General features: G+C 50.3%; 1 protein-coding gene across 1 annotated transcript in view; it reads left to right on the top strand.

The window, feature by feature from the left end:
• Window positions 1–34: 34 nt before the first annotated feature.
• The window catches only part of ATP6V0D1 (ATPase H+ transporting V0 subunit d1), a 39,323-nt gene continuing 15,674 nt past the window's right edge, over window positions 35–23,683 (top strand). Inside the window, exon 1 of the mRNA XM_043599513.1 lies at window positions 35–290. Coding sequence (XP_043455448.1) covers window positions 161–290 — 130 coding nt within the window. The 5' untranslated portion in view covers window positions 35–160. The remainder of the gene's footprint in view (window positions 291–23,683) is intronic.

Raw genomic sequence — 23,683 nt, 5'->3', positions numbered from 1 at the left:
GGGCGCCACTAGGGCTCCGCCCCATTGTGGTCACGTGATACGTTCGCTCGTCACCTGACCTGCTTGACAGTCCGCTGCTGGCGCTGCGTCAGCTGATCTTGGAATCGTGCTGTCTGCCGGTCGATCGGGGTTCTCCGGTCTCGCCGCCCGCACCGCAGCCATGTCGTTCTTCCCGGAGCTTTACTTCAACGTGGACAATGGCTACTTGGAGGGACTGGTGCGCGGCTTGAAGGCCGGGGTGCTCAGCCAGGCGGACTACCTCAACCTGGTGCAGTGCGAGACGCTCGAGGGTGAGCCGCGGGGCCGGACGGCTGGGCCTTGAAAGGCTGGCAAGGAGACTAGCCCAGGCCTCAGGGTTCCGAGATCTGGGCGGGGAAGCCGGAGACAGGGGTTCTCGAAGGGCCTAAGTGGTCTTGCTGGGAATCCAAGGGCCGATGGCGGGGGCCCCAGAAGGGAATCTGCCTCGACCTGCGGCTCCGCGCGGGCCCAAACGCAACCAAGTCTTTAAAAAGGAAAAACAGCGGTTAGCCTCCGTTTGGGGCAGCCTCTTCGCCCTTATGCCTGCCGTGTAGTTTGGAAAAGAGGGTCTCTCAAGAGTGGTTGGTCGATGCGAGAGGTGTCCATCCAAACCTCTTTACTCTGACGTGGCCAGAGAACTGCCCCGTGGCAACGTTTAGGAAACCTAAGCGGAAAAGTCCTCCACTTCCCGCCTGACATACATCGAGGCATATTGGATCACTGTGTCTTAGTCCTGGTCGGCGGGGTGAGCCTTTCTGGGGAATCGCTGAGCCAACCTAGTGAGAGTTTCCTCCCATCCCCGAACCACTGGCTGTGCAGAGTCTTCTGAAGTCAGTGATTCGGAGAGCAAGAGGTGACCCTCCAAGTTCCTATACTTGTATTTGGCTAATAAATCCCACCTCCTCAGCAAGAAGGTTGCTCTTGGAACAAAAATTTTAAAAAGCACAAGAATGATGGGAAGATGAGTTCCCCTTTCTTCTACTCTCAACTGGTTTTGATTCCCCAAGGCACAGCTGCATCAGATTCACTGATTTAGAAGTGTCCCTGCGTCCCCACTTTCCCAGGTGATAGTGAAGGGCATTGTGGCTGGGATGTAAGTTCTCATTCCTGATCCTCAAGAGATAGCCTTGAGCAGAGGTACTGCTGGCCCCATGGTTGATAGCTGGAGGGGGAAGATGATTTACCATCCCGAGACACTTTTCTCATAAAAAACTTATTGAGGTTAAAAGACAATTCGATTTTTAAAAATCAGCTATTGTTTATCTTGCAAACTAGACCAGCAAAGTGAAAATAAATATCTTTAAATTTTAAAACTTATTGAAAATAAAATACAATAATTGTGGACTTTGTGATTTTAACATAAATATACAAGAAAAGCTGTTCCTCTCCCTTTTGAGAGTGGTGGTGGGACAGAGGGGAGAGCATTTCAGGGTGCTGGGTTGTAGGGGCCTGCCAGCCACCTGATTTTCCTCCCTGGGAAAAGGAGGAGAAATGAGGGAGGCTGCCAGGGGCAGGGCCTGACATACAGTTGGCATTCAATGTGAGTTTTGTGGACTGGCTGGGACTGGAAGGAGATCATTCTTTGCTTAAATCCGAAGGTGAACACCATTGATTACCAACTGGCATTTGGCAAACTTGTTCTTTTCTAGGCTCTCCTCACTCATGCTGTTGCCTGTCCTTCCTCTTTGTGTAGAGCTTCTGGGGGCATTGGGTTCCCATCTTCCCAACAGCCCCTTCCACCATTATCCTCCATAAATGTGTTAGGGCATTCTTCCTGCAGCACTGCTCAGCACATGGCCTGCCTTGTGGCATACCATCTAGATCTTTAGGGTCTCATTCAAGGATTCCCTTGCTCTTCCATACATACTCCTCTCCCTCACACAAGCCATTCCACCCTGAGACTCTTGGTGCGTATGGTGTGATGGACCCCAGGGGTGGACAAATTTGAGTTTGAATTCCAGCCCTGGTAATTACTGGATTACCTTAGACAAGTTATTTAACACCTCTGGGCCTTAGATTCTTCATCTGGTATATTATCATCAACTATTTCATAAGCTTTTACATGTGAACAAGCTTTTACATGTGAATATGAAGCCCAGCAACAAGCACAGAATATGTGCTGGATAAATGCTAGCTCTTGTTTCCACTACATTGCACCTGCCATTCCCTCTGTGTCCTTCTCATCTCCATGAAACCCAGTGATTCCCACTCTTCAAGGCCCAGCCCCAGTAGCACCCCATGTTAGAGCCTCTTTGTGGTCATGCTAGCCTAGAATGTTGTCCTCTACACCTAGTTACATTTCCTGTGGTTGTCTGTGCTCTTACCTAGAAGTTTCTCAACATTGAATTTGGGATTCTTGGGATCCTGTGTGTTGGAGATGCTCAAAACTTTCAGGGGCTGGGGATAACCAGAAACAGGAGTGACCAGAAACCCCATTATCCTCTGCATAAAGTTCTTCTCTTCTTCTGAAGTTGATACCAGCGGACTTTGTTGCTGGGTGTTTTTGCCTTCCTATCTCCAGGGGAAAGAAGAGAGGGGAGGGGAGACTAACAAAGCTTTTGGTCCTTAGTGAGATCAGTAGGTGTGTCCTGAAGTGACGAGGTTTCCAAAGAATCTGCATCAGGTGTTGGACAGTTCCCAGAAGGCACAGGGCATTGGGCAGAGGGTAAGTGCATACCCTCCACCATACCCTAGCCTTCCTCCCTGGATTCCACTCCATCAGGGCCTCTGCTACTGATCTCTTCTGCTAGAACTCAGTCTCTTAGGACCTCTGAAGCTCATATGGTCTCCATTGTCCATCTTGCTTGATAGTCTATACTCAGAGGTAGGGGAAAGAACCCGGAGAGGTCCTATCTTTTTGGTGAACTTAGGGAGCAGAGTTGGTTGGTCTCAAAAGCACTTTTTAACTCTGAGTGTTTCTAGATATGTATAGAACCTTCTGGGAGCTGAGTCTTGTGCTGGGAATTTTGGGGAAGAGGAGGTGGGTCAGAGATACACAAAGAGAAATCATACAGTATTACTTTGAATGTTTTCATTTGTTCAGCATATACTTACGAAGCACATATTTTATGCCAGGTACTGTGATAGGGGCTGAGATATTTTGTGGCATGATATTCTCCTGACCTTCATAGTCTGGGGATGGAGGTCAGTGGGGGCAGGGGGAAGATATTAAGAGATCAGTATTGCATAGAAGTTACAAATGTAGTTTTACTACTTCATGGCTCTGTGGCCATGTAACATCTCTATCCAGAGTTTTATCATGTGTAAAATGGTATTAATAACGGCACCTTCATGGCCTGGTTATGAAGGTTAAACAAGATAATTCATATAAAGCCCTTAGCATGAACTTGGCACATGGTAAGTGCTGAGTCAGTGTGTTAGCTACTGTTATTATTTTATTTTTTAAAAAGTTTTATTTATTTAAGTAATCTCTACATGCTGCATGAGGCTCGAACTCATGACCCTGAGATCAAGAGTCACATGCTCTTCTGACTGAGCCAGCTAAGTACCCCTGTTAATGATATTTTAAAGTGAAGTAAATATATAATTACATATTGAAGACAATACCCATGAAAGTGACAGTGGAGAAGTGATAGAGAATCACAAGGGAACTTTATTTAGAGAGTGTGGCGGCTTAAGGCCCTGCTGAGATAAGGATATTTGAGCTCAGATGTGAACAATGAGAAGGAGCCAGCCATGCAGAGAGCTGGGGGGAAGAGCATTTCAGGCAGAGAGACCAGCATGTCAAGGCAGAAATTGTTGCGCCGGACAGAGGGACCAAAAGAAGCCCTGGGTGGCAGATTGTGGGGGACAAGGGTACAAATCTTTTGGGAACCCAGACCCTTGTTTTGAAAAAGAGGCTTAGCCCAGAGGGGAGGAAGCCTCTGACTCCTTAGCATCGACTGTGGGAGCAGATACTGATGGTATGGAGCACCACCTTCCACAAAGGCCTGCCAAATTTTGGGTTGTATGATGTATTTCGGACGTTAGGAGCATATATAGTGTTCCTTCAATGTTCAAATGTTTGTTTGCTCATTCAAGAAACACTTCCTGAAGGCCTACTGTGTGCCAGCCCCTGGGCCATATAAACAAGCCAAGCAGCTATTCCAGGCATTATAATAGTTCTGAACCTGAACTCTTAGCTTTGACCTTGGGTTCAGCCTAAGAGCATTGGTGTTAATTTGTCTGTCTGGATGTGGGAAATTCAGGTGTGAGCGAGGCTCCAGTTCTGGCCTCTGGAGTTTCTCCCTTCCTCTTTTCTCTTTAAAACTATTTACTATGGATATTGTCAAACATCTACAAACTAGAAGGAATAGTAGAATGAACCCATAAGTAATAATCATAAACTGCAACAATGATCGATTCTTGTCATCATGACAGTTATCAGTCTTGTTTCAATAATAGCTCTACTTGCTCCCTAACTCCTAAATTATTTTGCAGTAAATCCAAGACAACAAATCATTTCAGTTGTAAATATTTCAATATCTCTGAAGAAGGTCGTGACTAATTTTTTAAAAAACCCTGCAACACTATTATTCTTCCTGTAAAAGAAAAAATAATTTGTTACTATCATCTAATATCCATTTAGTGTTTGGATTTCTCTGGTTACCTCCGATTTTTAAAAAAAATTTTTAAGGGGGAGAGAGGCAGGAAGGAGTAGAGAGAGGGAGAGAGAATTCCAAGCAGGCTCAGCGCTGTCAGCACAGAGCCCAACATGGAGCTTGAACCCACAAACCACGAGATCATGACCTGAGCTGAAGTTGGACACTTAACTGAGTGAGCCACCCAGGTGCCCCCCAGATGTTTGTGGTTTTTTTTTAATATGATATGTTTCAGGGGCATCTGGGTGGCTCAGTTTGTTGAGCATCACACTTCGGCTCAGGTCATGATCTCACAGTTCATGGGTTCGAGCCCTGCATGGGGCTCTGCACTGGTGCGGAGCATGCTTGGGATTCTTGCTCTTTTCTCTCTCTCTGCCCCTCCCCTACTCGCACTTTGTCTCTGTCTCAAAATAAATAAATAAACTTTGAAAAAAACATACGATTTTTTTCAGTCAGGATCCAAATATGATCCATACATTTTAACTGGTTGATGCGGTCTCAGGTCATTCATTCATTCATTCATTCATTCATTCATTCATTTATTTTAAATGTTTATTTATTTATTTTTAGAGAGAAAGTATGTGCAAGTGCAGGAGGGGCAGAGAGAGATGGAAAGAGAATCCCAAGTAAGCTCTGTGCTCTCAGTGCAGAGCCCGATATGGGGCTTGATCTCATGAACCGTGAGATCATGACCTGAGCCAAAATCAGGAGTCAGATGCTCAACCAGCTGAGCCACCCAGGCGCCCCTTAGGTCTTTTATTTTAAAAAAAATTTTTTTTAAGTTTATTTATTTATTTTTGAGAGACACAGAGCAAGCAGGGGTGGGGCAGAGAGAGAGGGAGAGAGAGAATCCCAAGCAGGCTCTGCACTGTTAGTGCAGAGCTAATGTGGGACTCGAACTCATGAACTGTGAAATCATGACCTGAGCTGAAACCAAGAGTCAGACACTTAACTGATTGAGCCACCCAGGAGCCTCAGTTCTTTTAATACATAGATTCTCTGTCTCTTATTTTTCCTTTTACTTATTAAAAAAATTTTTGTTTAATGTTTATTTATTTTTGAGACACACACACACACACACACACACACACACACACACACACACAGAGTGTGAGCAGGGGAGGGGCACAGAAAAGGGGAGACACAGAATCCAAAACAGGCTCCAGGCTCTGAGCTGTCAGCACAGAGCCCAACCCGGGGCTTGAACTCATGAACCATGAAACCATGACCTGAGTCAAAGTCAGACACTTAAACGACTGAGCCACCCAGGCCCCCCCCCCCACCTTTTACTCATTGAAGAAACTGGGTCATTTGATTTATGGATTTCCCCCTGCATCTCAGTTTTGCTGACTCCATCCTTGATGTGTTTATAATTGAACATGATCCTCTGTCCATGTTTTTCCTATAAAATGGTAGTTAGATTTAGAGGCTTGATCAGATTGTAGTTCGGTTTTTTTTTGAAAAGAATATTTAGTAGGTGATTTTGTACTTCCATTGGGAGACACATAATATCTAGTTGTTTCTCTTTTTGTGACATAAGGAATCATGGACATTTATTGCCTAGAACCATTATTTTATTAGGTGTTAGAAAATGGTGATTTTCTAATCCTATGTTTCCTTCTGCATTTGCTAGCTTGAATACTTCTGTGATTGGAAACTTCCACTAATTTTAACCCTGAAATACAGTTTGTATAAGCAAGATAGGATAAATGCTTGATTCTTTCCTGTATTTATCAATTTTCAAAATAATGAGTTGGTTCTCCAAAATCCTTCAAAGATGACTAATGAGGTTTGTTTGGTCTTTTTGTTTGTATAGTATCATAATGCACACATGGATTTTGATATTTTTTGTTGTCTTTCAGTCTTTGTATTGATGCTTGAATTGTCCCTTGTCCAGTGGGAGCTTATTCAATAGGCTGTTGAGTCTTTTTTTTTTTTAAGTTTATTTATTTTGAGAGAGAGTGCACATGTGCAAGTAGGGGAGGGACAGAGAGTGAGAAGGAGAGAGAGAGAGAGAGAGAGAGAGAGAGAGAGAGAGAGAGAGAGAATGAATCCCAAACAGGCTCCACACTGAGAGTTCGGGGCTTGAACCCACTAACCGTGAGACCATGACTGGAACCAAAATCGAGAGTTGGTTGCCTAACCAACTGAGCCACCCAGGTGCCCCAGGCTGTCAAGTCTTTCTGACACAACCCTGTAGCCCTTGAGAGCTTTTCTTCCAAGATGACAGTATGTTCAATTTTTTCTTTTTTGAGAGAGAGAGAGAGAGAGAGCGAGCACACGTGCGTGGGGAAGGGGCAGAGGGAAAGAGAGACTCTTAAGCAGACTCTACATCGAGCATGAAGCCCAATCAGGGTCTCAATCTCACGATTGTGAGATCATAACCTGAGCTGAAATAAAGAGTCGGATGCTTAACCGACTGAGCCACCCAGGCACCCCACAGTATGTTCTAATTTTATCTCATACATTTCCTGACCCAGACCTACTGTCATCATTTCTTTTAGGATACCTGGTTCTTTTTTTTTTTTTTTAATGTTTATTTATTTTTGACAGGGAGAGACAGAGCACGAGCTGGGGAGGGGCAGAGAGACAGGGAGACACAGAATCTGAAGCAGGCTCCAGGCTCTGAGCTGTCAGCACAGAGCCTGATGTGGGGCTCAAACTCACAGACCGTGAGATCATGACCTGAGCTGGAGTTGGACGCCCAACCAACTGAGCCACCCAGGTGCCCCAGATACCTGGTTCTTTTTATTGGAAAATGGTATTTAGATCAGAATGAGTCTAAGGAGTTCTCATTGCTACTGGGGTGGTCATTGTTTGCAGGAATTTTCTTTGGATTAGCTCTCTTCTTACTCAGGAACTTGGAAAATAAAGAAAAGCATATGGCTAGCTAATGCAGTCACAATTCAGCTGATGGATGCCAGATGCCAGTTTTCTAATTTGGAATGGAGGCACCTAGGCCAGTCAGGCCATCTCCTTCTTCTTGTAAAGAAATATAATTAATATTCAGGAGGAGGAAAGCTAGTGAATTAGATACTCAGGGACCATAATTGAGAGTCCCTATGTATGATGTGCTGGCTGTCTTCTAGAACACTTTATCCCTCTTTGTTCTGAGTTCCTTGTCTTCATTACAACATCTCCTTCTGCATTTCAACACCTTTTCACAAGAGACAGTGTCTTATGGGAAGAAGAAAGCAATACTGTAGGCGGGGCTTGGCCAATCTCTAGTCACATGAAACTGCAAATGCTAATGTAAGTGGTGTCTTCTGGGAGTGGCAAGTCGTTCAGCACTAACTGTGGTGTGGCTAGGAGTGTGGCTGCAGAGTAAGACAGAGATCAGCTCTTGAAGGATTGCAAAAGCTGTAGAGGAAGTGCTTTGTCCTGAGTGAGGGATGGGCAGGTAAAACTATTGGACTTGTCCTTTAGAATGTACCTGCAGTGTGAAAAGTGGATTGGAGGTGGGGGCCATACCAGAGGTGGGAAGAACAATTTGCAGAGTTTTGTAAGCAATACAGGTCAGAGATGATGACAGCTTGCCTTTGGCATTGGCAAGGATGATCGTGGGGGAAATTTAGGAAGAGGAATTGATAGGACTTGAGGGGTTGGATAAGGAACTGAGGAGGAAGGAAAAGTCAAAGCTGATGTCCTCATCTCTGGCATAGGCAGCTGTGTAGGTGGCAGAGTGAAATGATGGTGGGATGTAGGAAAGAAGTTTGGAGAAAGACTGAAAAGATGGGATTAAGGGATCTGTGAGCCATTTGAGTGATGATGTGCAGGCTATTTTTGGTGTTCTGGAGTGAGTGTGAACTTGGGATACAGCCTTGGGAATCAGGGTAGTAGTGTGGCTGCTGTCTCCAAGAGAGAGCATAGAGTCAGAAGAGGAGAGGCTCAACATGGGACCCTCCCCCAGGAAAGGGGTCCTTCCAGAAAGGTGAAAGGCATCCCCTAACAGGTGGGTAGCCCCAGCAGAGAACCTGAAAAAGAAACAGTGACGAATGCCAAATGTGGCCAAGAGATTGAAGTAAAGTCAGACAGCCTTCCACTTGGTTTTACCATTCAGAGGTCATGGTGACCTTTTTTTTAGAGGTCATGGTGACCTTAATGAGAACAGAGGAGAGTGGGACTAGAAGGTGACAGCAGTGCATGGAGTGTATGGGCAGAGATAACATATGGACAGAGCAGAGCTCACTAGGGAACTAATCCCAGCTCAGCCGCTTACTGGCTTTGTGACCTTGGGCAAGTCATTTGTCCTCAGCTGTACTGTGGGAAATATTAATAGCATCTCTTTGAGACATGGGTGAAGTGTAAGTGCAGGGCCTGGTGCCAGGTGAACAGTTAGGGAAGCCAGCTGTTCCCACCATGGTCATTCCCTCCCATCACTCCTAGGAGACAGTTGCCACACTGGGCCTCTGAGTGGGTAAAGAAAACATGTCACACAGGTTTTGCCTGAGGGCAAGTGTGCCTGTCTAATGGACAGATAGTATCGAATATACAGTAGGCATAGGGTACATTTTAGTGGGACAGGAGCAGGTGGGGAATGATGGCTAAAAGGGTACAGGGTTTATTTTGAACGAAATGTTCTAAAATTGATGGTGGTGATGATCACACAATTTTGTGAACATGCTAAGACTGATTGAATTATACACCTTAAATGGGAAAATTGTATAGCATATGAATTATATCTCAGTAAAGCTGTTATTTAAAAAAATCAGCAAGGCCAAGGAGGTGGGAAGAATAATGGCGCTAGCAGTCTCAGAAACATGAAACTTCATAGGGTGTCAGAGGAGTTTTAGGAACTGGGAAGAGAGAGTAGGACACATGTCAGGGATGTGCATGGCTGAGTATGTATGGATAGGTGCATCAGGCTGGTTCGTGAAAAAGCTGTGGGTGTCTCGGACACACAGTTCAGGCGGGATGTGTAAAAAGATAAAAAAAAAAAAAAAAAGGAAGGGAAGGTATAGAGATTCTTAGGGTTAGGGTCAAGGTCAATGTGTGGGAAATGTCTGTTTATAGTTTTGCCTGGAAATATTTTGTATATTGCATTTTGTTGGTCAAAGGAGACTGTATTGAATTATTGAAGTTAGAGGACCATTGTTTGGACAGGAAGACGAGCTTAGCTCAGTCCAAATTCCTCTGAGTCGGATGTGTTTTGAAGGAAGAGATAACAAGGTCCTGACAGAACACTGGCCACAAGCAAGGGAGAGGAGCTCAGGGGCATTGGGAGAAGGCAATAACTCAGGAGAGTTTGCACTGCAGAATGAAGGGAACAAGCACCTGGAGTCTCTGAGCTATGAGGGCCTGGCCCCATACACACCTGAAGTGTTCCCCTCAGTGTTTGAGGATCCATGTTGTCCCATGTCCCTAGGCAGTGGCATCGCTGAGTGAAGAGACCTTTGATACCCAGTAATCGATGAGCTGGCACGGATTATTGGTGGGTCCTCCACCAGAGGAGGAGATGGTTTGGGGTATGGATAGGGTGGTGGAAGAGGAAGTGTTCTGTCTCAGATGTGCTGAGTTGGGAGAGTCAGAGGGAGGTGGCTGTGTGGGTCTGGAGCTCAGGGGAAGTAGCACTAAAGATACCAATCTGGAAGTCGTCAGTACGCTGGCTGGCTGGCAGCATTTCAGCCCACACTCGGCCATCTATTGGCTCGCAGCCAGGGCATGTCTCCCTTAGAAGCCCAGTGCTGCCCGTGAGTCCTGCCAGGAGGCTGGGGAACAGCCTTAAGGACAGGCCAAGTGGACACAAGTGTGGTCTGATGAGGACACCTGGCGTGGAGCCTAATTTGGCAAGTGGCGAAGGGAGAGCAACAGCCAGGGATTCCCCTTCTGATCCCTGCCGTGCGTTCTGTTGCATGACTGGGCATGCTGGTGGTTTTGTTTTTGTTTTTGACTAAACATATTTTCTTTTTTTAATTCTAAAAATAAAGTTGGTGGAAGGGTGACTCAGTGTGGACCTTTTGGGGGACAGGTTTTACCCACCTTGTTAAAACATGCCTGTATATGTTTTCTTGCGTCCCTATAGCCCCACTCACAGGATTGTGCCCCTCTAGATTAGCACAGGATGCCATGTATAGAGGTGTTCACACCAGCCTTGGTGGTAACAGCAACCTGTTAGAACCAACAGGATATTCATCGACAGGGGTGTGGTTAAATAAACCATGTTCTGTCCTTACCGTAGGATACTATGCCAAGTGTTGCAAAGCATGGAGTTCTATAAAGACTGATTTAGAAATATATTGTTAATGTGTTCCCATTTTAATAAGATATTATATGCACGTGGAAAAGTATTGAGAAGCACAGATGCCAATTGGTCTAGAGTAGCAGCCTCTGGAGAGAGGGATCGGAGAGGCTAGGGAGGAACATGTGCATTTTTATTTTATGTACTCTTTGGATGTATTGGAGTGAACAAATATTTTATAATTTAAGACATCTGATAAAGGTATCTAAAATAAGGGAAATTAGAACATGTAAGTATGCAGAGAAGCTGTTCACACCCAACAGCCACCCAAGATGAGATCTCTGCTGGTGACCCTGAGCATTTGACTTCCAGATTTTGGTTCATAGCCTTGTGGGGCTGTTCTGTGTCTTACGGAACCCCCTTTGGGCCCCTTCTCTTTACACCTGAAGACTCAGAGCCCAGATGGTAGTTGAGGGCTGGTGACCCAGGGCCCCTGGGTTTTTGTTTTGCTCACCTCTCTTTCAGCTGTTTTTCTCTTGCCTTTTTCACCTGCTCCACACCCCCCTTCTTGCTCTCTGTTCCCTGATTACATCTTGCACTTTGTATGTATGTACTGTAGCACAGGGACCTGTTAGCCCCTGTTTCACAAGCCCTGCCCCAGGGGTCGTGTCAGAACTTGCTCTGCTGGGCGAGAACACACTTTTTCATGGATTTACTCAGTGATTTCTCGGGCCTGGTTTCTGAGGTGGAGCCAGTGATTGTACCCAAGACTAGGGCCTTTTGAGGTGGCGTCAGCATAGGCAAATGTAAGCTATCCAGGACTCTTGAAGATAGGCTTTCTGTGTGACCAGGGTTTCAGGATGGTAGAGAAGGAAAGGTCCCAACATCTTAGTTTAAATATTTTGCATAAAACCCTTCTGGAATGTATTAGTCTCCCCTTCCTTCTTTCTTAGTGGCACACACTGAGCAAGCTCACATCAGGGCTGTTAGATTTGAAATGAGATGGAAGGAACCTTTGTCCCTGAGTGCCCAATATGCTTCCAATAGTTTCATCCCTGGCCCCCCTGTCGGACCTCCCACTCAGGCACCCTACTGTAGTCACGGTGCCTGCTACAGCACCCCAGCCCCTTTTGCTGACTTGTAGCTGTTCTTGTGCTTTGGGCTCAGCGGCCAAACACGCTCCAGGTTGTTGGAGGGTCTGCATCAAGAATGAATAGGTGTGAGGACATGATGTAGTGGCCTCTCCTGTAACTCATCTGTGCTTGCTTGGGGTCAGGAGCCTGGGTTGCCGGGACCTGAGGCAGGGCATCAGGCAGACCATGGCTTCCTTTCTGGCCAGCTGTGTGATGCTAAGCATGTGATTTAGCATCTCGAAGCTTATTTGCCCACCTGTAGGATGAAATCGCTTGTAGGCTGTGAGGATTCAATAGCACAATGCCTAGCCAGAGTGAATGCTCAATAGATACTTATGTGATCAGATGGGTGACAGCTCATTATTTGTGTTAGCAGAGTACTGGGCTTTGGTGTACAGGGGAGGAAAAGCTAAGGTCCCCATCTTGGAGGGGTGTGCCATGGCATAGATTGTCCTGTTTCTGGGTTATTGAGCACCTGCTTTTAAGTGTTTTTTATTTTTAATTTTTAAGAAATCGCTACACCCAACGTGGAACTCAGACTCACAACCTTGAAATCAAGAGTTGACTGAGCCAGGCATGGGCCCCAGCACCTGCTTTTTTAAGATACAGCATTAGGCAGCAGAGGGGGTGGGGTGGGGTCCGGTAGAGAGCTGGATAAAGGGATTTGGAGACTTGGGAGGATCTGGCTGAGCTAGTAAACAAGCATCGGGGACTGAGGATGCCCAGACTTCCTCTCCAGTCTCTCCAGTCTTGCTCCTCGGCCAACCAATCCCTCATGACTAGAGTCAAGCCCACCTTGTCTCCATTCTGGCTTTCTCAGACTCCTGTCTACCTTGATTCTTTATGACACATTCCTATGTGGCTCTATGGGTGCCTGTAGCCTCCTCCCCCAGGGATTGCTGGCTGGGGGGGATTGGGACCAGAAGTCTGAGGCAGGGGTTAGATTGGTGGGGCATTGAGAGGGAGGAAGAGTGGAGCCCCTTGCTGTTTACAAAGCCATCCTCCCTGTGGCCACAAGGGGGTGTGCCAGGACCATTTGGCTGGTGGGGGGGGGGGGGGAGGTGTGGCTGGACTAGTGAGTCACCCAGCCTGCCTCTCCTCTGCTTTTCTGCACAGCACCTGCCTGTGGCCACTGTCCCTTGGGACTCTGTCCTGGGCTCTACTTCTCTCCCTCACCCAAGTCCCATTTGGCCTTCTCAAATTAAGTAGGACTCACAGCTAGGTGTCTCCTGTCCATTTCTTCCTGCTCTCACCTGGTGCCCCGGCTTCCTGGGTTGGAAAGGAGAGGCCAGGGGACATTCTCTGAGGCTCTCCACCTTCATGCTCAGTGCACAATGCTCCAGCCTTAACCGTCAATCTGTCCTCATTTACCCCCACCTGGGTCATGCTAGCAGCTCTCAGTCAGAGTAGCAGAGGACAGTGTACTAGCCATGAACCAGGGGTCTTATAGGCCCCAAGCAGGAGTTTGAGGCTGCCTGGGGTCAGGGCCGTATTTCCTCCCAGGAGCATCACTCTTCCCCAGGTGGCTTCCACTTTTGTCCTGCAACCCTGGTCCCTCCAGGAGAGGGAAAATTGATCCTCAGGACAGACTCCTCCCAACTTCTTTCAGCACTTTAGGACGCATAGGTGTTCATGTGGCACATATATAGGAGTGTGTGGGTAGAGTGACTCCGGGAGAGGTCCACACCAGGCACCCCAAACTCTGTAGGCACTGTAGGTATGTTACAGTCACGCTGGAAAGGGGTTGTTATCAGGTGATTGACAACTCTCCCCTTTGTACCCCAATTTGAGGGATCTTTCCATTGACCTCCCTGGCTTCTGCCTCATTTAACACTTCTTGGCTGATTTTTTTTAAAAAATCTGTCCTGCACTGGAATATTCCTCCTCTTTTAGAGGCAGGAGGGTCAAGGCTCTGAAGGTCCAATTAGTAGGTTAGATTGCTCTTGTGTAGCCTGATACCTGCTCTACCTATCTGCATCCAGCACCCTGTAGCTTGAGAGCCTGGACTGGGGCTGCCCCCTAGTGAACTTTCGTGGTCCTGAGGAATGGGAGGCAAACTTGTGGCAGGGGAAAGGGGTATGTGGAGGAACGGCCCTGACTGGGTGCTGGGCACTGCTTTCCTGGCCAACTCTGGCCTGGCCCTGGGCACTTGCCCAGATTTTGTCTCTCCTTGGCTACTCAGGCAGCAGTTTTTTTCAGGCCTTAACCTCAGCTGAGGCTTTGCATTTGGCTGGTGGATGGGGCTTTCCCCTCTAAGGAGTCATCTTGGTGTCCTCACTGTTGCAACTCAGCCTTTCCTGCCTGGCCCTGCTCTGGTGGCTGCTCAAAGGCTCCACAAAGCCAGACCTCCCCTGCACCTGCCGTTGGTTCTGCCAAGGCTGCTTCTTGGGTAGCCAGGCCTCTAGGCTCACCCTAGGCTCTTGAGTGGCCCTCAGGGGCTGAGTTGTGGAGAGTCAATGTGACCTAGGTCTGGCCAGGTAGACAGTTTCAGAGCTGGCCAACCCTATTAGCCCTCTTATTTTATCTGGGAAGTTGGGTCCAGGTGAGGGCCAAGGGTTTGCTTACAACCTCCTGACACCTGTCTTGGCTCCTCCTATCCAATCACTCTATATTCTTTGGTCCTTTCTTTCTTATTCCTGCATATGTTCGCTAAAGGATGCCTAAATCATGCCTCTGTGTGCCTGGCCCCCCATTCAGGAAGTGGTGGTCAGGTGAAAGAGGCCCTGCTTTTGAAGCCCCTCACCATTCTCCCAGGCCTTGCCATATGTCATCTAATGTAGACATTAAAGGGTTGGGAGTCAAGGAATGAGCTACAACACATGACCCAGCACACAGGGCCCTAAGGCTGCCAGGTCATGGGTGGTAGCTCATCCATCTTCACCACCCCCTTACCCTTTTAAGTTCCAAGGCAGATACCACATGGCAAGGCCTGGGAGGAAGATGGGGTCCCCCTTTTCTATTGGCCCAGGCTCCATGCCTCACTGTCACCCCCATTCCTCCATTGGCTTCTGTCATTTGAACCTAGCCTCTGCTGTGAGGCTCCCTGAGCAGGTGCCCACCTATCCCAGGGCTGGCCCAAATCCACACACTGATCATGTTCAGTCTGGCGTGTTACTGCTTACCCTGTACATGTCCTGCCAGGTCCTTGAGCAGGTTGGGTAAATGGGTGTGAGGGTGCTATCCAGGACCAGCCTGGATGCTTACTGCTCCTGCCACTTCCTGCCTGGCCTAAGCTTCTTGGCTCTGCTGGTCATGGGTATAAAATGGGTCAACTCTGCTTCTGGCCTGGGCTGTTTCCAGTTTCTATGAGCTGCAGTAAATGCAACTTTGTGCTAAGAGCAGCATGGCTTATGGCCCCAAATGAGGTTTGATCCAGTGAGCCCATCCGTAGGGCCTAAGTCTCAGCAAAACGACTATTTCCATAGCTTTGGCTCTAAGCACCGCGGAGCTGGCAGGATACTGCAGCCTGACCTGACTTAATCTCACTGTGAACAGTAGCCACTGGGGGCCCTAAACCTGCCCTTCCCCCATCCGAGTGAGTCTCAGCTTTTCTTAGCATCCTTCCTCCAGAGGCCTATGCTTGTAGAACAGAAGCCCAGCATCAAAGGCTGACAGGATCACTCAGGCAGTACAGGCCAGTGGGCCCTGGGAACCAGACATGGGCATGGGCCGGCTTTTGAGCAAGCTCAGTGCCACAGCTGGCCCTCTCTGGGCTGCCTGGCCCCTGGCCATGCCGGACCACTTTACCTCTCTCACTCACACCCAAGCAAACCTAACATCTTTGGTAAAATGAAAAGAAGCTCTTCCTTGCAGGCCCAGATCCACTGCCACCTGCAGGTTCTACAACTGTGGTGGCAAGCCTGGGGAAGAGCTTGCTCAAGGTCAAAGTGCAGGGCAGCCGCAGAGGTGTGGCCCCCACCTCCCAGGGCGAGGCTGGGCCGCTTGGTTCTCAGGCTGGGCTGTGGCAGGGGAACACAGGCAAGCTGCCTTCCAAGCCCTGTGTCTCCTGGGACATGCCAGTCCCAATGGAGCCTTAGGGCCTGGGTGGGGATGTTCTGGTGAGGGGATATCCAGGCGGATCTCCGCTCAGAGGAGAGTTACTTGGAACTTGCCCTGGGTGCAGCAATAACCAGTTTTGCCCCTCCCTTTGGCACGTGGGGCTATCGCCTGCCTGGCACCCTCCTGACTGTCGGATAGGTGGACTTCCTCATGGGATGTGAGGGATGCTTTCATTCTCTCACCTCAAGGACAAGGTGTTCCTAAGAACTTAAGTGTAATTAAATGTGGCTCTACCACCACCTGCCACCTGTCTTAGAGCAGAGAGGAGGGTGGTAAACCTGGGTCGGACATCCTGCTGCCTCCTGGACATGGGGAGTGACACTCTCATTTGATCCCTGTATCTGATATGCTGGCAAGTAGTGCCACGGGTCCCTAGTGTCAGCTGGACCACCTCTGTGGATCAGTCCCATCCCCCTCCGTGAAAGCCTCACCTCTCTGAAAGGCCTCCAGCATGAAACAAAAGGCTGGTCCAGGGACCGAGGAAGGAGAACTCACTGTCCTTTCCCTGCAGGGGCTCTGCTTCACGCCAGCTGAAACTCAGTAACTTGCATGTGGCCATGCCAGCAGCGGACTCCAGGTTCTTCCCGAGACTGCTGGCCCGCCAGCCTGGGGGCTTCCCACGGAGCAGGAGCTGCCCTTGGCTGCGCCACCTCCTGCCTGCTCACAAGGCCCTCAGGGCAGCAGCTCAGGGTGTGGTGGATGGTGCAGAGTTGGGTCCTAGCCTCTGTCCACATCCATGGGGCTGCCCAGAACTCTATGTGATCTTGCTGGTAGGTGAGGTGAGACCTGAGCTTGGGGACAGGAGTCCCACATTTTGAGTCAGCTCTGTTGCTCCTTCAGCAGAACAGGACCTGTGTGTTTGCATGCCCATGCTGCACAAGACCCCCCACAACCTTTACAGTGGGGAGGAGAACATGCCAGAGGGGAAGGATTGGGACAAACCAGGAAGAGGAAGGGCAGCGGCATTCTGTGGAGTATTGAATAGGACAGCCTGAGCAGTAGGCTGGAGACGAGAACACATACCACCTGACTGGGGCTGAGGGTCGTGGTTGGGAAGCTCTGGGTGGGATCCTCTCTGCCAGGAGAGATGGAGTATGGTATTCTGTGCTCAGTTCTAATACTCCCTCTGTTCGGTGTCTGTCACGGGTGCCCTGGAAGGCTGGCACTGCATAGCCTTTCACCAGGTGACCAGCCAAGAGCCTGGATCCAGTGGGATCCACAAGCTGCTCAGAGCCAAGCTGCAAAACAGGATTTGAAGCCAGGTCACTGTAGCTCCAAAGCCCAGGTTCTCACTCCCCTACCCCACTCAGCCACCTAAGGAGCGATGTCTTAAAACCAGTGATCTGACAAAATTAGGCTGCAGAGGGGGCACAGGGGGCAGGGGCTGTGGCATGCACCAGCTGCTGGATAATGGGTAGACCTGTACTGGTGAGCAAGAGACTATGGACACGTCAGTTGGTGGGGAGGTGGACAGTGACAGGCTTCGGGATGTCTGGATGGGGAATGGCAGGCAGCACCTGAGGGAGCAGAGGAAGAATAGACATTTGATAGGACGTGTTGGAACTCAGGACTAATCAGCTGATGTTATGTGAAGTTTGCGGGGGGCCTGTGACAGACCCTGGCAGAGGTCTGGGGGCGAAAAGGATGCTTAGTTTATGCTGCAGGCCCCAGGTAAACTCAGGGTTAATGGTTTCCATGTTGGGAGTTCCAGCTGTGATGCTCTGACTCTGAAGAGCCAGCCAGCCAGTGCACACATCTGCTTTGGAGCTGATATGAAGAAGAGGTCTCACCCACCCCTAGAGCCTGGGGAGGAGACTCAGGCATAGCACATTTGCTGAGGCGGGGCTGTGGCTCCATTGGGCCACCAGCCTGGCCATCTATCCACATCTGTCCATCTGTCTGAGTTTGCCTGCTTTGAGCCTTGGAAGTTGCAGCCTTAGGGAGCCTTTGGTGCAGAGCAAGCATTGGAGGTAGGACCCACGTTCAGTCTCTTCAAAGTAGACCCCTCACCTGGACAGAGGGGAGTGGTAGAACAATCTCTGAGGCTCCATCACCCTAGAAGGGAGTGGCAGGGTGGGCATGCTGGGCTCTAGGGAGCATATTTGCACATCTGGTTTTACTCAGCGGTCCTCAATTCCTGAAAACCCCTGAGCTCCCCAGGAGAGCATCGTTGAGTGACCTCTGGAAAAGCAGAAGTGAAGTCTGGGAACACACTGTCCTCTCACACTATGCCGTGGCCAGCTGGCCAGCAGGGCCCCTCCGTGGGCCATGAGGCCGTGGGTGAGTCTAGAGCAGGGGGCCGCCCCGCCTAGTGTACTGTGCCAGGAGCTGCCTCTGTGCCTGCTGGGCCCCTGGGGCAATGTGGGACCAACCCCTGGCATGGGCCAAGACCCTCCCTTCCTGCCTTCCTGGAGCCCTTGGGGGGGTACTGTAGAGGCTTGGGGGCTGGAGAGGCCATGTGCTGCCTGTCCCTGGGAGTCCTGGAGGGGCTGAAAGATCACTTTCAGGGCTGGCAGGATCTGGGAAGGGTTTCAGGAAGTGGATGGGGAATAGGGCTGCCCAGCTGCCACCTCTCCAGGCCTGGCTGGGACTGGCTGCCAAGCCCACACTTTGGCCCACACAGAGAAGAGAGTGCTGCTGATCAGGCTAGCGGTCCCCATGCCTTCTTGCTAATCAGGGGTTGGGTGGTAATCAGAGGTGCCATCTGGGGCCAGGACTCTGCTGCTGAGAGGTTCTGGCCTTAAAGACGTAGACTGAGGAACAGGCAAGGGGTGGAAGGACAGGGAAACTATGGAGCCAGTTTGATTGTGGTGCGTCCCATGAGCCCTGAGGGAACAGCCATGCTGGATGGGTGTGGAGCTGCAGCCCAGGAGCCCTCAGATTGCTCAGCTGGACCCTGCTGAAGCCAGGGCAATGGTCTCGGACACAGGCAACCTCAAGGCTGACAGGGACACCCTGTGGAGGAGGGAGGGCAGAGGCCTCTCTAACTGGGCCTGAGGAATCAGCTCTATTTCCTGTACTTCAGGGGCTTTTCCCTAGGGCATCCTGTAGACTTCCCTGAAACACTTGTTTGGGGCAGAGATCATAGACAGGTCACCCTACTCAAAGCATGGGACCAGTGGAGCAGAGAGTCGAGGGCTGAGGCTGAGGTGGTGCTAGGGTTGAGGGCATGGGACCTCACAGGCTGTGGGGAGGAGGCAGGGCTCTAGCTCTGAGGCCACAGAGGCCGCTGGGTAAAGGTGACAACATGCTGGGAGTTGGATGACTTCACTCTAGTGCTGGTGTGAGAATTGACTTGGGAGCAGGGAGTCAACATGTGGGGCAGGAGGCCAGCAAAAGGGTGTCATGGTGGTGAGGAAGCCTGGATGGCGCCGGAAGATAAGAGTTGTGGGGAGAGTCCTGGTAAGATCAGACAGGTGACCCTGGGAAGCAGAGGAGGTATGGGAAGGTCCTGGGTGGGGTGAGGCGTGCTGAGAAGCAAACCCAAGGCCCTCAGGGGAGGCTAGAGGCACTGGGAAACCAAGTTGGTGGGCTTCCTTTGAGGAGGGGTTTAGGTCAGACTACAGAGAGAACTTCCTAATAGCGGCAGTATCTTCTTGGACATGAGAAATCAGCCTCCGAGGAAGTTTTTTGCTATGAAAGCTCCCAAGCTGGCCAGACATTCCTGGTGCCGGGCCACGGATGGGAGGATTTGGGGTAGACAGCTGGGCTTGTGGGTAGACTAGAGCGGTCCCCTGAGTGTGTGCTAACCAGAACACTGCTCATGCCTCAGCCCAGGCACGTCTGAAGCTCTCAGGGGCTGTCATTGAGGCTGTTAGGCTGCTCAGCTCAGGGCGCAGAGCAGAACTAGCTCCTGCCTTCCCAGAGCCCCTGGCGTCCTTGGCTGCCCTTGGGGCCTTGGCCAGGGCTGGGTGGCCTGGTCTCCCACGAAGCTCTCAACAAGTTCCAGGCTTCTCCTCCTGTGTTCATATCCCACCCCCAGTCACACCCCCTTCTCTGCATCCCTCAGAGAGAGAGCAGGAAGCTGCTGGTGGTGGTGGGGTTCTAGCAGGCCTTGTCCCAGCTCTGAGGACTGTCTAAAGGGCTTGGGGCTGCCAGTAACTGGTTCTGGGCGCCAGGTTTCTTGAACAGGGTCAGAGCTGGTTCAGAAACCCTATGTGGTCCAAACAGAGAGATCGGCTAGCCTGCCTGCCTCCAAGTCGCCTTCTTGGCTGACAGGCTGTCCCCTCTCCCTGGGTCACAGGGAGACACAGGGCTTGGCCAGGGAAAGTGGTCTGGAACGGCCCTTTGACATCATCCCTGGGGGCTTTTAAAAATGAGTTTCCTGGTAAGGAAGACTCCTTGGGCTTTGGGCAGGATTCTGGGTAGAGTCTCCCGGGTTTGCTCTGATCTCACAAACGCCAGCAGAAACCACCCACCCGTCTGTGTTCCAGCACTGCTGGGAGCCGTGGCTTCCCCAGATGCAGCGTCAGCAGAATGCAGCAGCCAAGGCACAGGGGTGTTTGCTTTAAGGCCTGTGCTAAGCCCCATGCATGCAAAGTGGGGTGGGGGTGTGCAAAGAAGAGCCCACCTCCAGCTTTGCTCCTCTCATTCGCATGCACGTGTTCCTGGCTTCTCTAAGAATAGCTGTTGCCACAAGTCATACCAGAGGTGCTTGTCCCTGAGTCATGACGTCAGGTGGACAGTGAGTGTCCAGGCTGTCTCCAGGTCATGTAAGGGACATATCCTGGCTTCTCTCACTCCTCTGCAACCTGCCCACTCTTCTAGGACTAGAGTCTGTCTAGGAAGCTGGGTCCATAACTGGGCCAAGGGCCTTGGGAGGATGTGGTCAAAGATGGTAGGGGAGGAGAGGAGGCCAGAGTTGGAGATGACAGAAACCACCAGGCTTGATCCACATCCCAGCCCCTCTATACACCTGACTGGGACTCTAGGCAAGTTTTGTGTTCCCCTTGGTTGCTCTTTTCTAAATCTGAAATGGGCATGGCTGAGAGGTCAGACACACAGGTTGCTCCTGGCAGGGGGCTGAGTACGTAGCAGGGACCCATTTGTTTCCAGTTAGAATGGGTCTGGGCTTCTCCCCCCAGTGTTGGGGTGCTGACTCCCACTTGACCAGTGTATTGCATGGAGAGTCCATGGGAGCTGGAGAGGGGAGAGGGTACTTGGCAGTGGGGCAGTTGCTGGGCACACCTTCCCAGTGAAGAGAAGCCCTGTAGAGAAAGGCGAGGCTGGGCCCACTTCTGGAGAGCTGAGGCCAGGGTGGTAGGGGACAGCGTTCAGGGAAGCCTCCAGCAGTGTGATGCAAAGATCCTTTGGAGGGTAGGAGGCAGGGGCCTGGGTGGGGACCCACGGCGTGGACTCGATATCCCAGAGAATAGTGGGTCATTGACTTGAGGGTCCCTGGCATGGGGACTGGGTTTTGCTCTGGTTTTTGGCCTGCACATCTGGCCTGGCCCCCAGGCCCAGCTGTGAGCTGCAGAGGAAGGAGTCTTATCGCCTGAGATGGGTTCTCTGCTGGCTGCAGTTGTTGAGGATAAACGAACAGGTTTGGCCTGGCAGCTGCTGTGCTAGACGGTCTGACCCAGAACACCACATTTCAGCCCCGGCTTCCAGCTGCTGTCCGCTCCGCAGCTTCCCCTAGTGGGGATTTGGGCACCTGCTGTGCCCTGGCCAGAACCCCTTGCCCACTTTGTTTTTCAAGTATCATCATGTTTGATAGATACAAGTGTATAAAATCAGGGCATGAATGTGACTTGATAAACTAAGTGGGATTAATTTCAATACTATAAGAAGAGGGATCGATTCATATTCTCACTCTCACACCCACGAAAACCACTTGGAGAACATTAATGATCTCTCAGAACTGATCAGTTGTGTGCAGATAAACCATGTTTCTGTTCAAAAGAATTGTGCATTTTCCCAGGGTCGAGGATATTAAAATCTAGCACATAAAGCCCATTACTAGATGTAGAATACAAGGTGAGGTACCATTACACAACCATCAGTTATGACTATCAGTTGTGGTTAAGAATTTTTCTCTGACGACCAAGGGGGTAATGAAATATTGCAACAACTTGAGTACTACTGAGCAGAACACCTTCTCTTACCCAGGCCTTATTCTAAGTATAGGTGGACTTTGGCCAGACCATGGTGAGGATGGAACCTAGGCCAGGGACTCGTGGCAGATGGCATGGGTTGAGGACATAGGGGTGTGAACACTTCCTTGTCAAAAAGGCAGCAAGTTCATGGGGGGTGAAGCAGGGGGCTGGTGGCTTCTCCCTGCCCCACCTCACCCTCGGCTCTGTCCCACTTTTAGGTGGCCGTGGAGAGAAGTGGGTGTGAGTGGGAGGACGGTGGCAAAAGCAGCAGATGGTGAAGGCCTTCTACAGGCCTCAGGAGGTTACAGTTCACTCTGTGAGGGCCCGAGAGCTACAGAGGACATGAGTGTTGCCTGCCACCTGGGTGCCACCCAGAGCTGCAGGCAGAAGGCATCTAACCCAGGGGCATGCCGACTCCTCCCTCCCTCTCACCTCTCCCTTTCACATATTCTTCCATCTCTCCTTTAGCACTCCTAACTCCAGGTTGGGAACATTCTCCTGCTGGGATTGCAGGAGTAGGGGCTTCGCTGGGGATTATGTGCCACACCGTCCCTTCCTTCTCAGCAGCCCAAGGTAGCAAGGCCCTCCAGGCCCACAGACATGTCGGAAGGCTTGATCAGGGGGGCTTGTGGAGAAGTTCACAAATGTGACCCTTTCTGTCCTTCCCTGGGCAACCTCCCCAGGGGACATAAAGCATGCAGTCCCTTACAGCAGAAGCTGGCCTTGGTTGTTGGGCCTTCACACACACATGTGCACGCACACATGGGTACCTTCCCAGCCACTGTCCTTGGTACTGCCATCACTGCTACAGTGTCCCCCATTTCCAAATCCAGGAGTAAACCCCCCTGCTGTCTTCACCAACACTCTTCCCAGACTTCTGTCCATTCTCCAAATATTTAATGAGCATGAAAACGTACCAGAACATACTCTGTTCTAGGCTCTAGGGTCCTGCAGTGACCCCAAATCCCTGCCATCATGGAGCTTATGTGTCCTGTGACAGGTGGAGTAAGTATTAACAAAGAAAGGAGGCACAAGTGAAGGGACAGGGTGATGGGGCTGTGGGAGAGGTCTCTGAAGAGGGGACGTGTGAGGAGAGATCACCCCTTTCTAGGCAGAGGGACAGGGAAGGCCCTGAGATGAGGATGTATAGATGACTGATATGCTCTGCCTTGTGTTTTAAGATAGCTCTGGCTGCTGGTTGGAGAATAACCTCGGGGGTGGGAGACAAGGGCAAAAGCCAGGCAGCTGTTAGGTTGTTGCCCTGATCTCACTGGGTCTCACCTGTCCTGCCCACCCAGGCCCTTCTTTGTCCTCTTCTCCCTTTTCCCTTGCCCCATCCCTAATTGCTCAGAAGAGCCCAGAGGATCAGCCTGTCTGCCTCCAGCCACTTGTACAGTGGCTGTCTCCTTTCCCAGCCTCATCTCCCCCTCATGTCACTCATTTGTCCTCCAGGCCACTTGTCACTCAGGCCATCCTGCTGGCTGTTACCTTTGTATGTTCCTGTCCCTGCCCTTTGATGTGGCCCAGCCTGGCATGCTCTCTCCTCCTCTCGGTCCCGTCTTGGTGTCCTCTCCACCTTACTCGCACTTGTGGCCTCTT

This window comes from Prionailurus bengalensis, chromosome E2 (genome assembly GCF_016509475.1).
Source record: "Prionailurus bengalensis isolate Pbe53 chromosome E2, Fcat_Pben_1.1_paternal_pri, whole genome shotgun sequence".
Taxonomy (NCBI): domain Eukaryota; kingdom Metazoa; phylum Chordata; class Mammalia; order Carnivora; family Felidae; genus Prionailurus; species Prionailurus bengalensis.
Note: the sequence above shows the minus strand (reverse complement) of the source record. Positions and strands in the feature narration are given on the sequence as shown.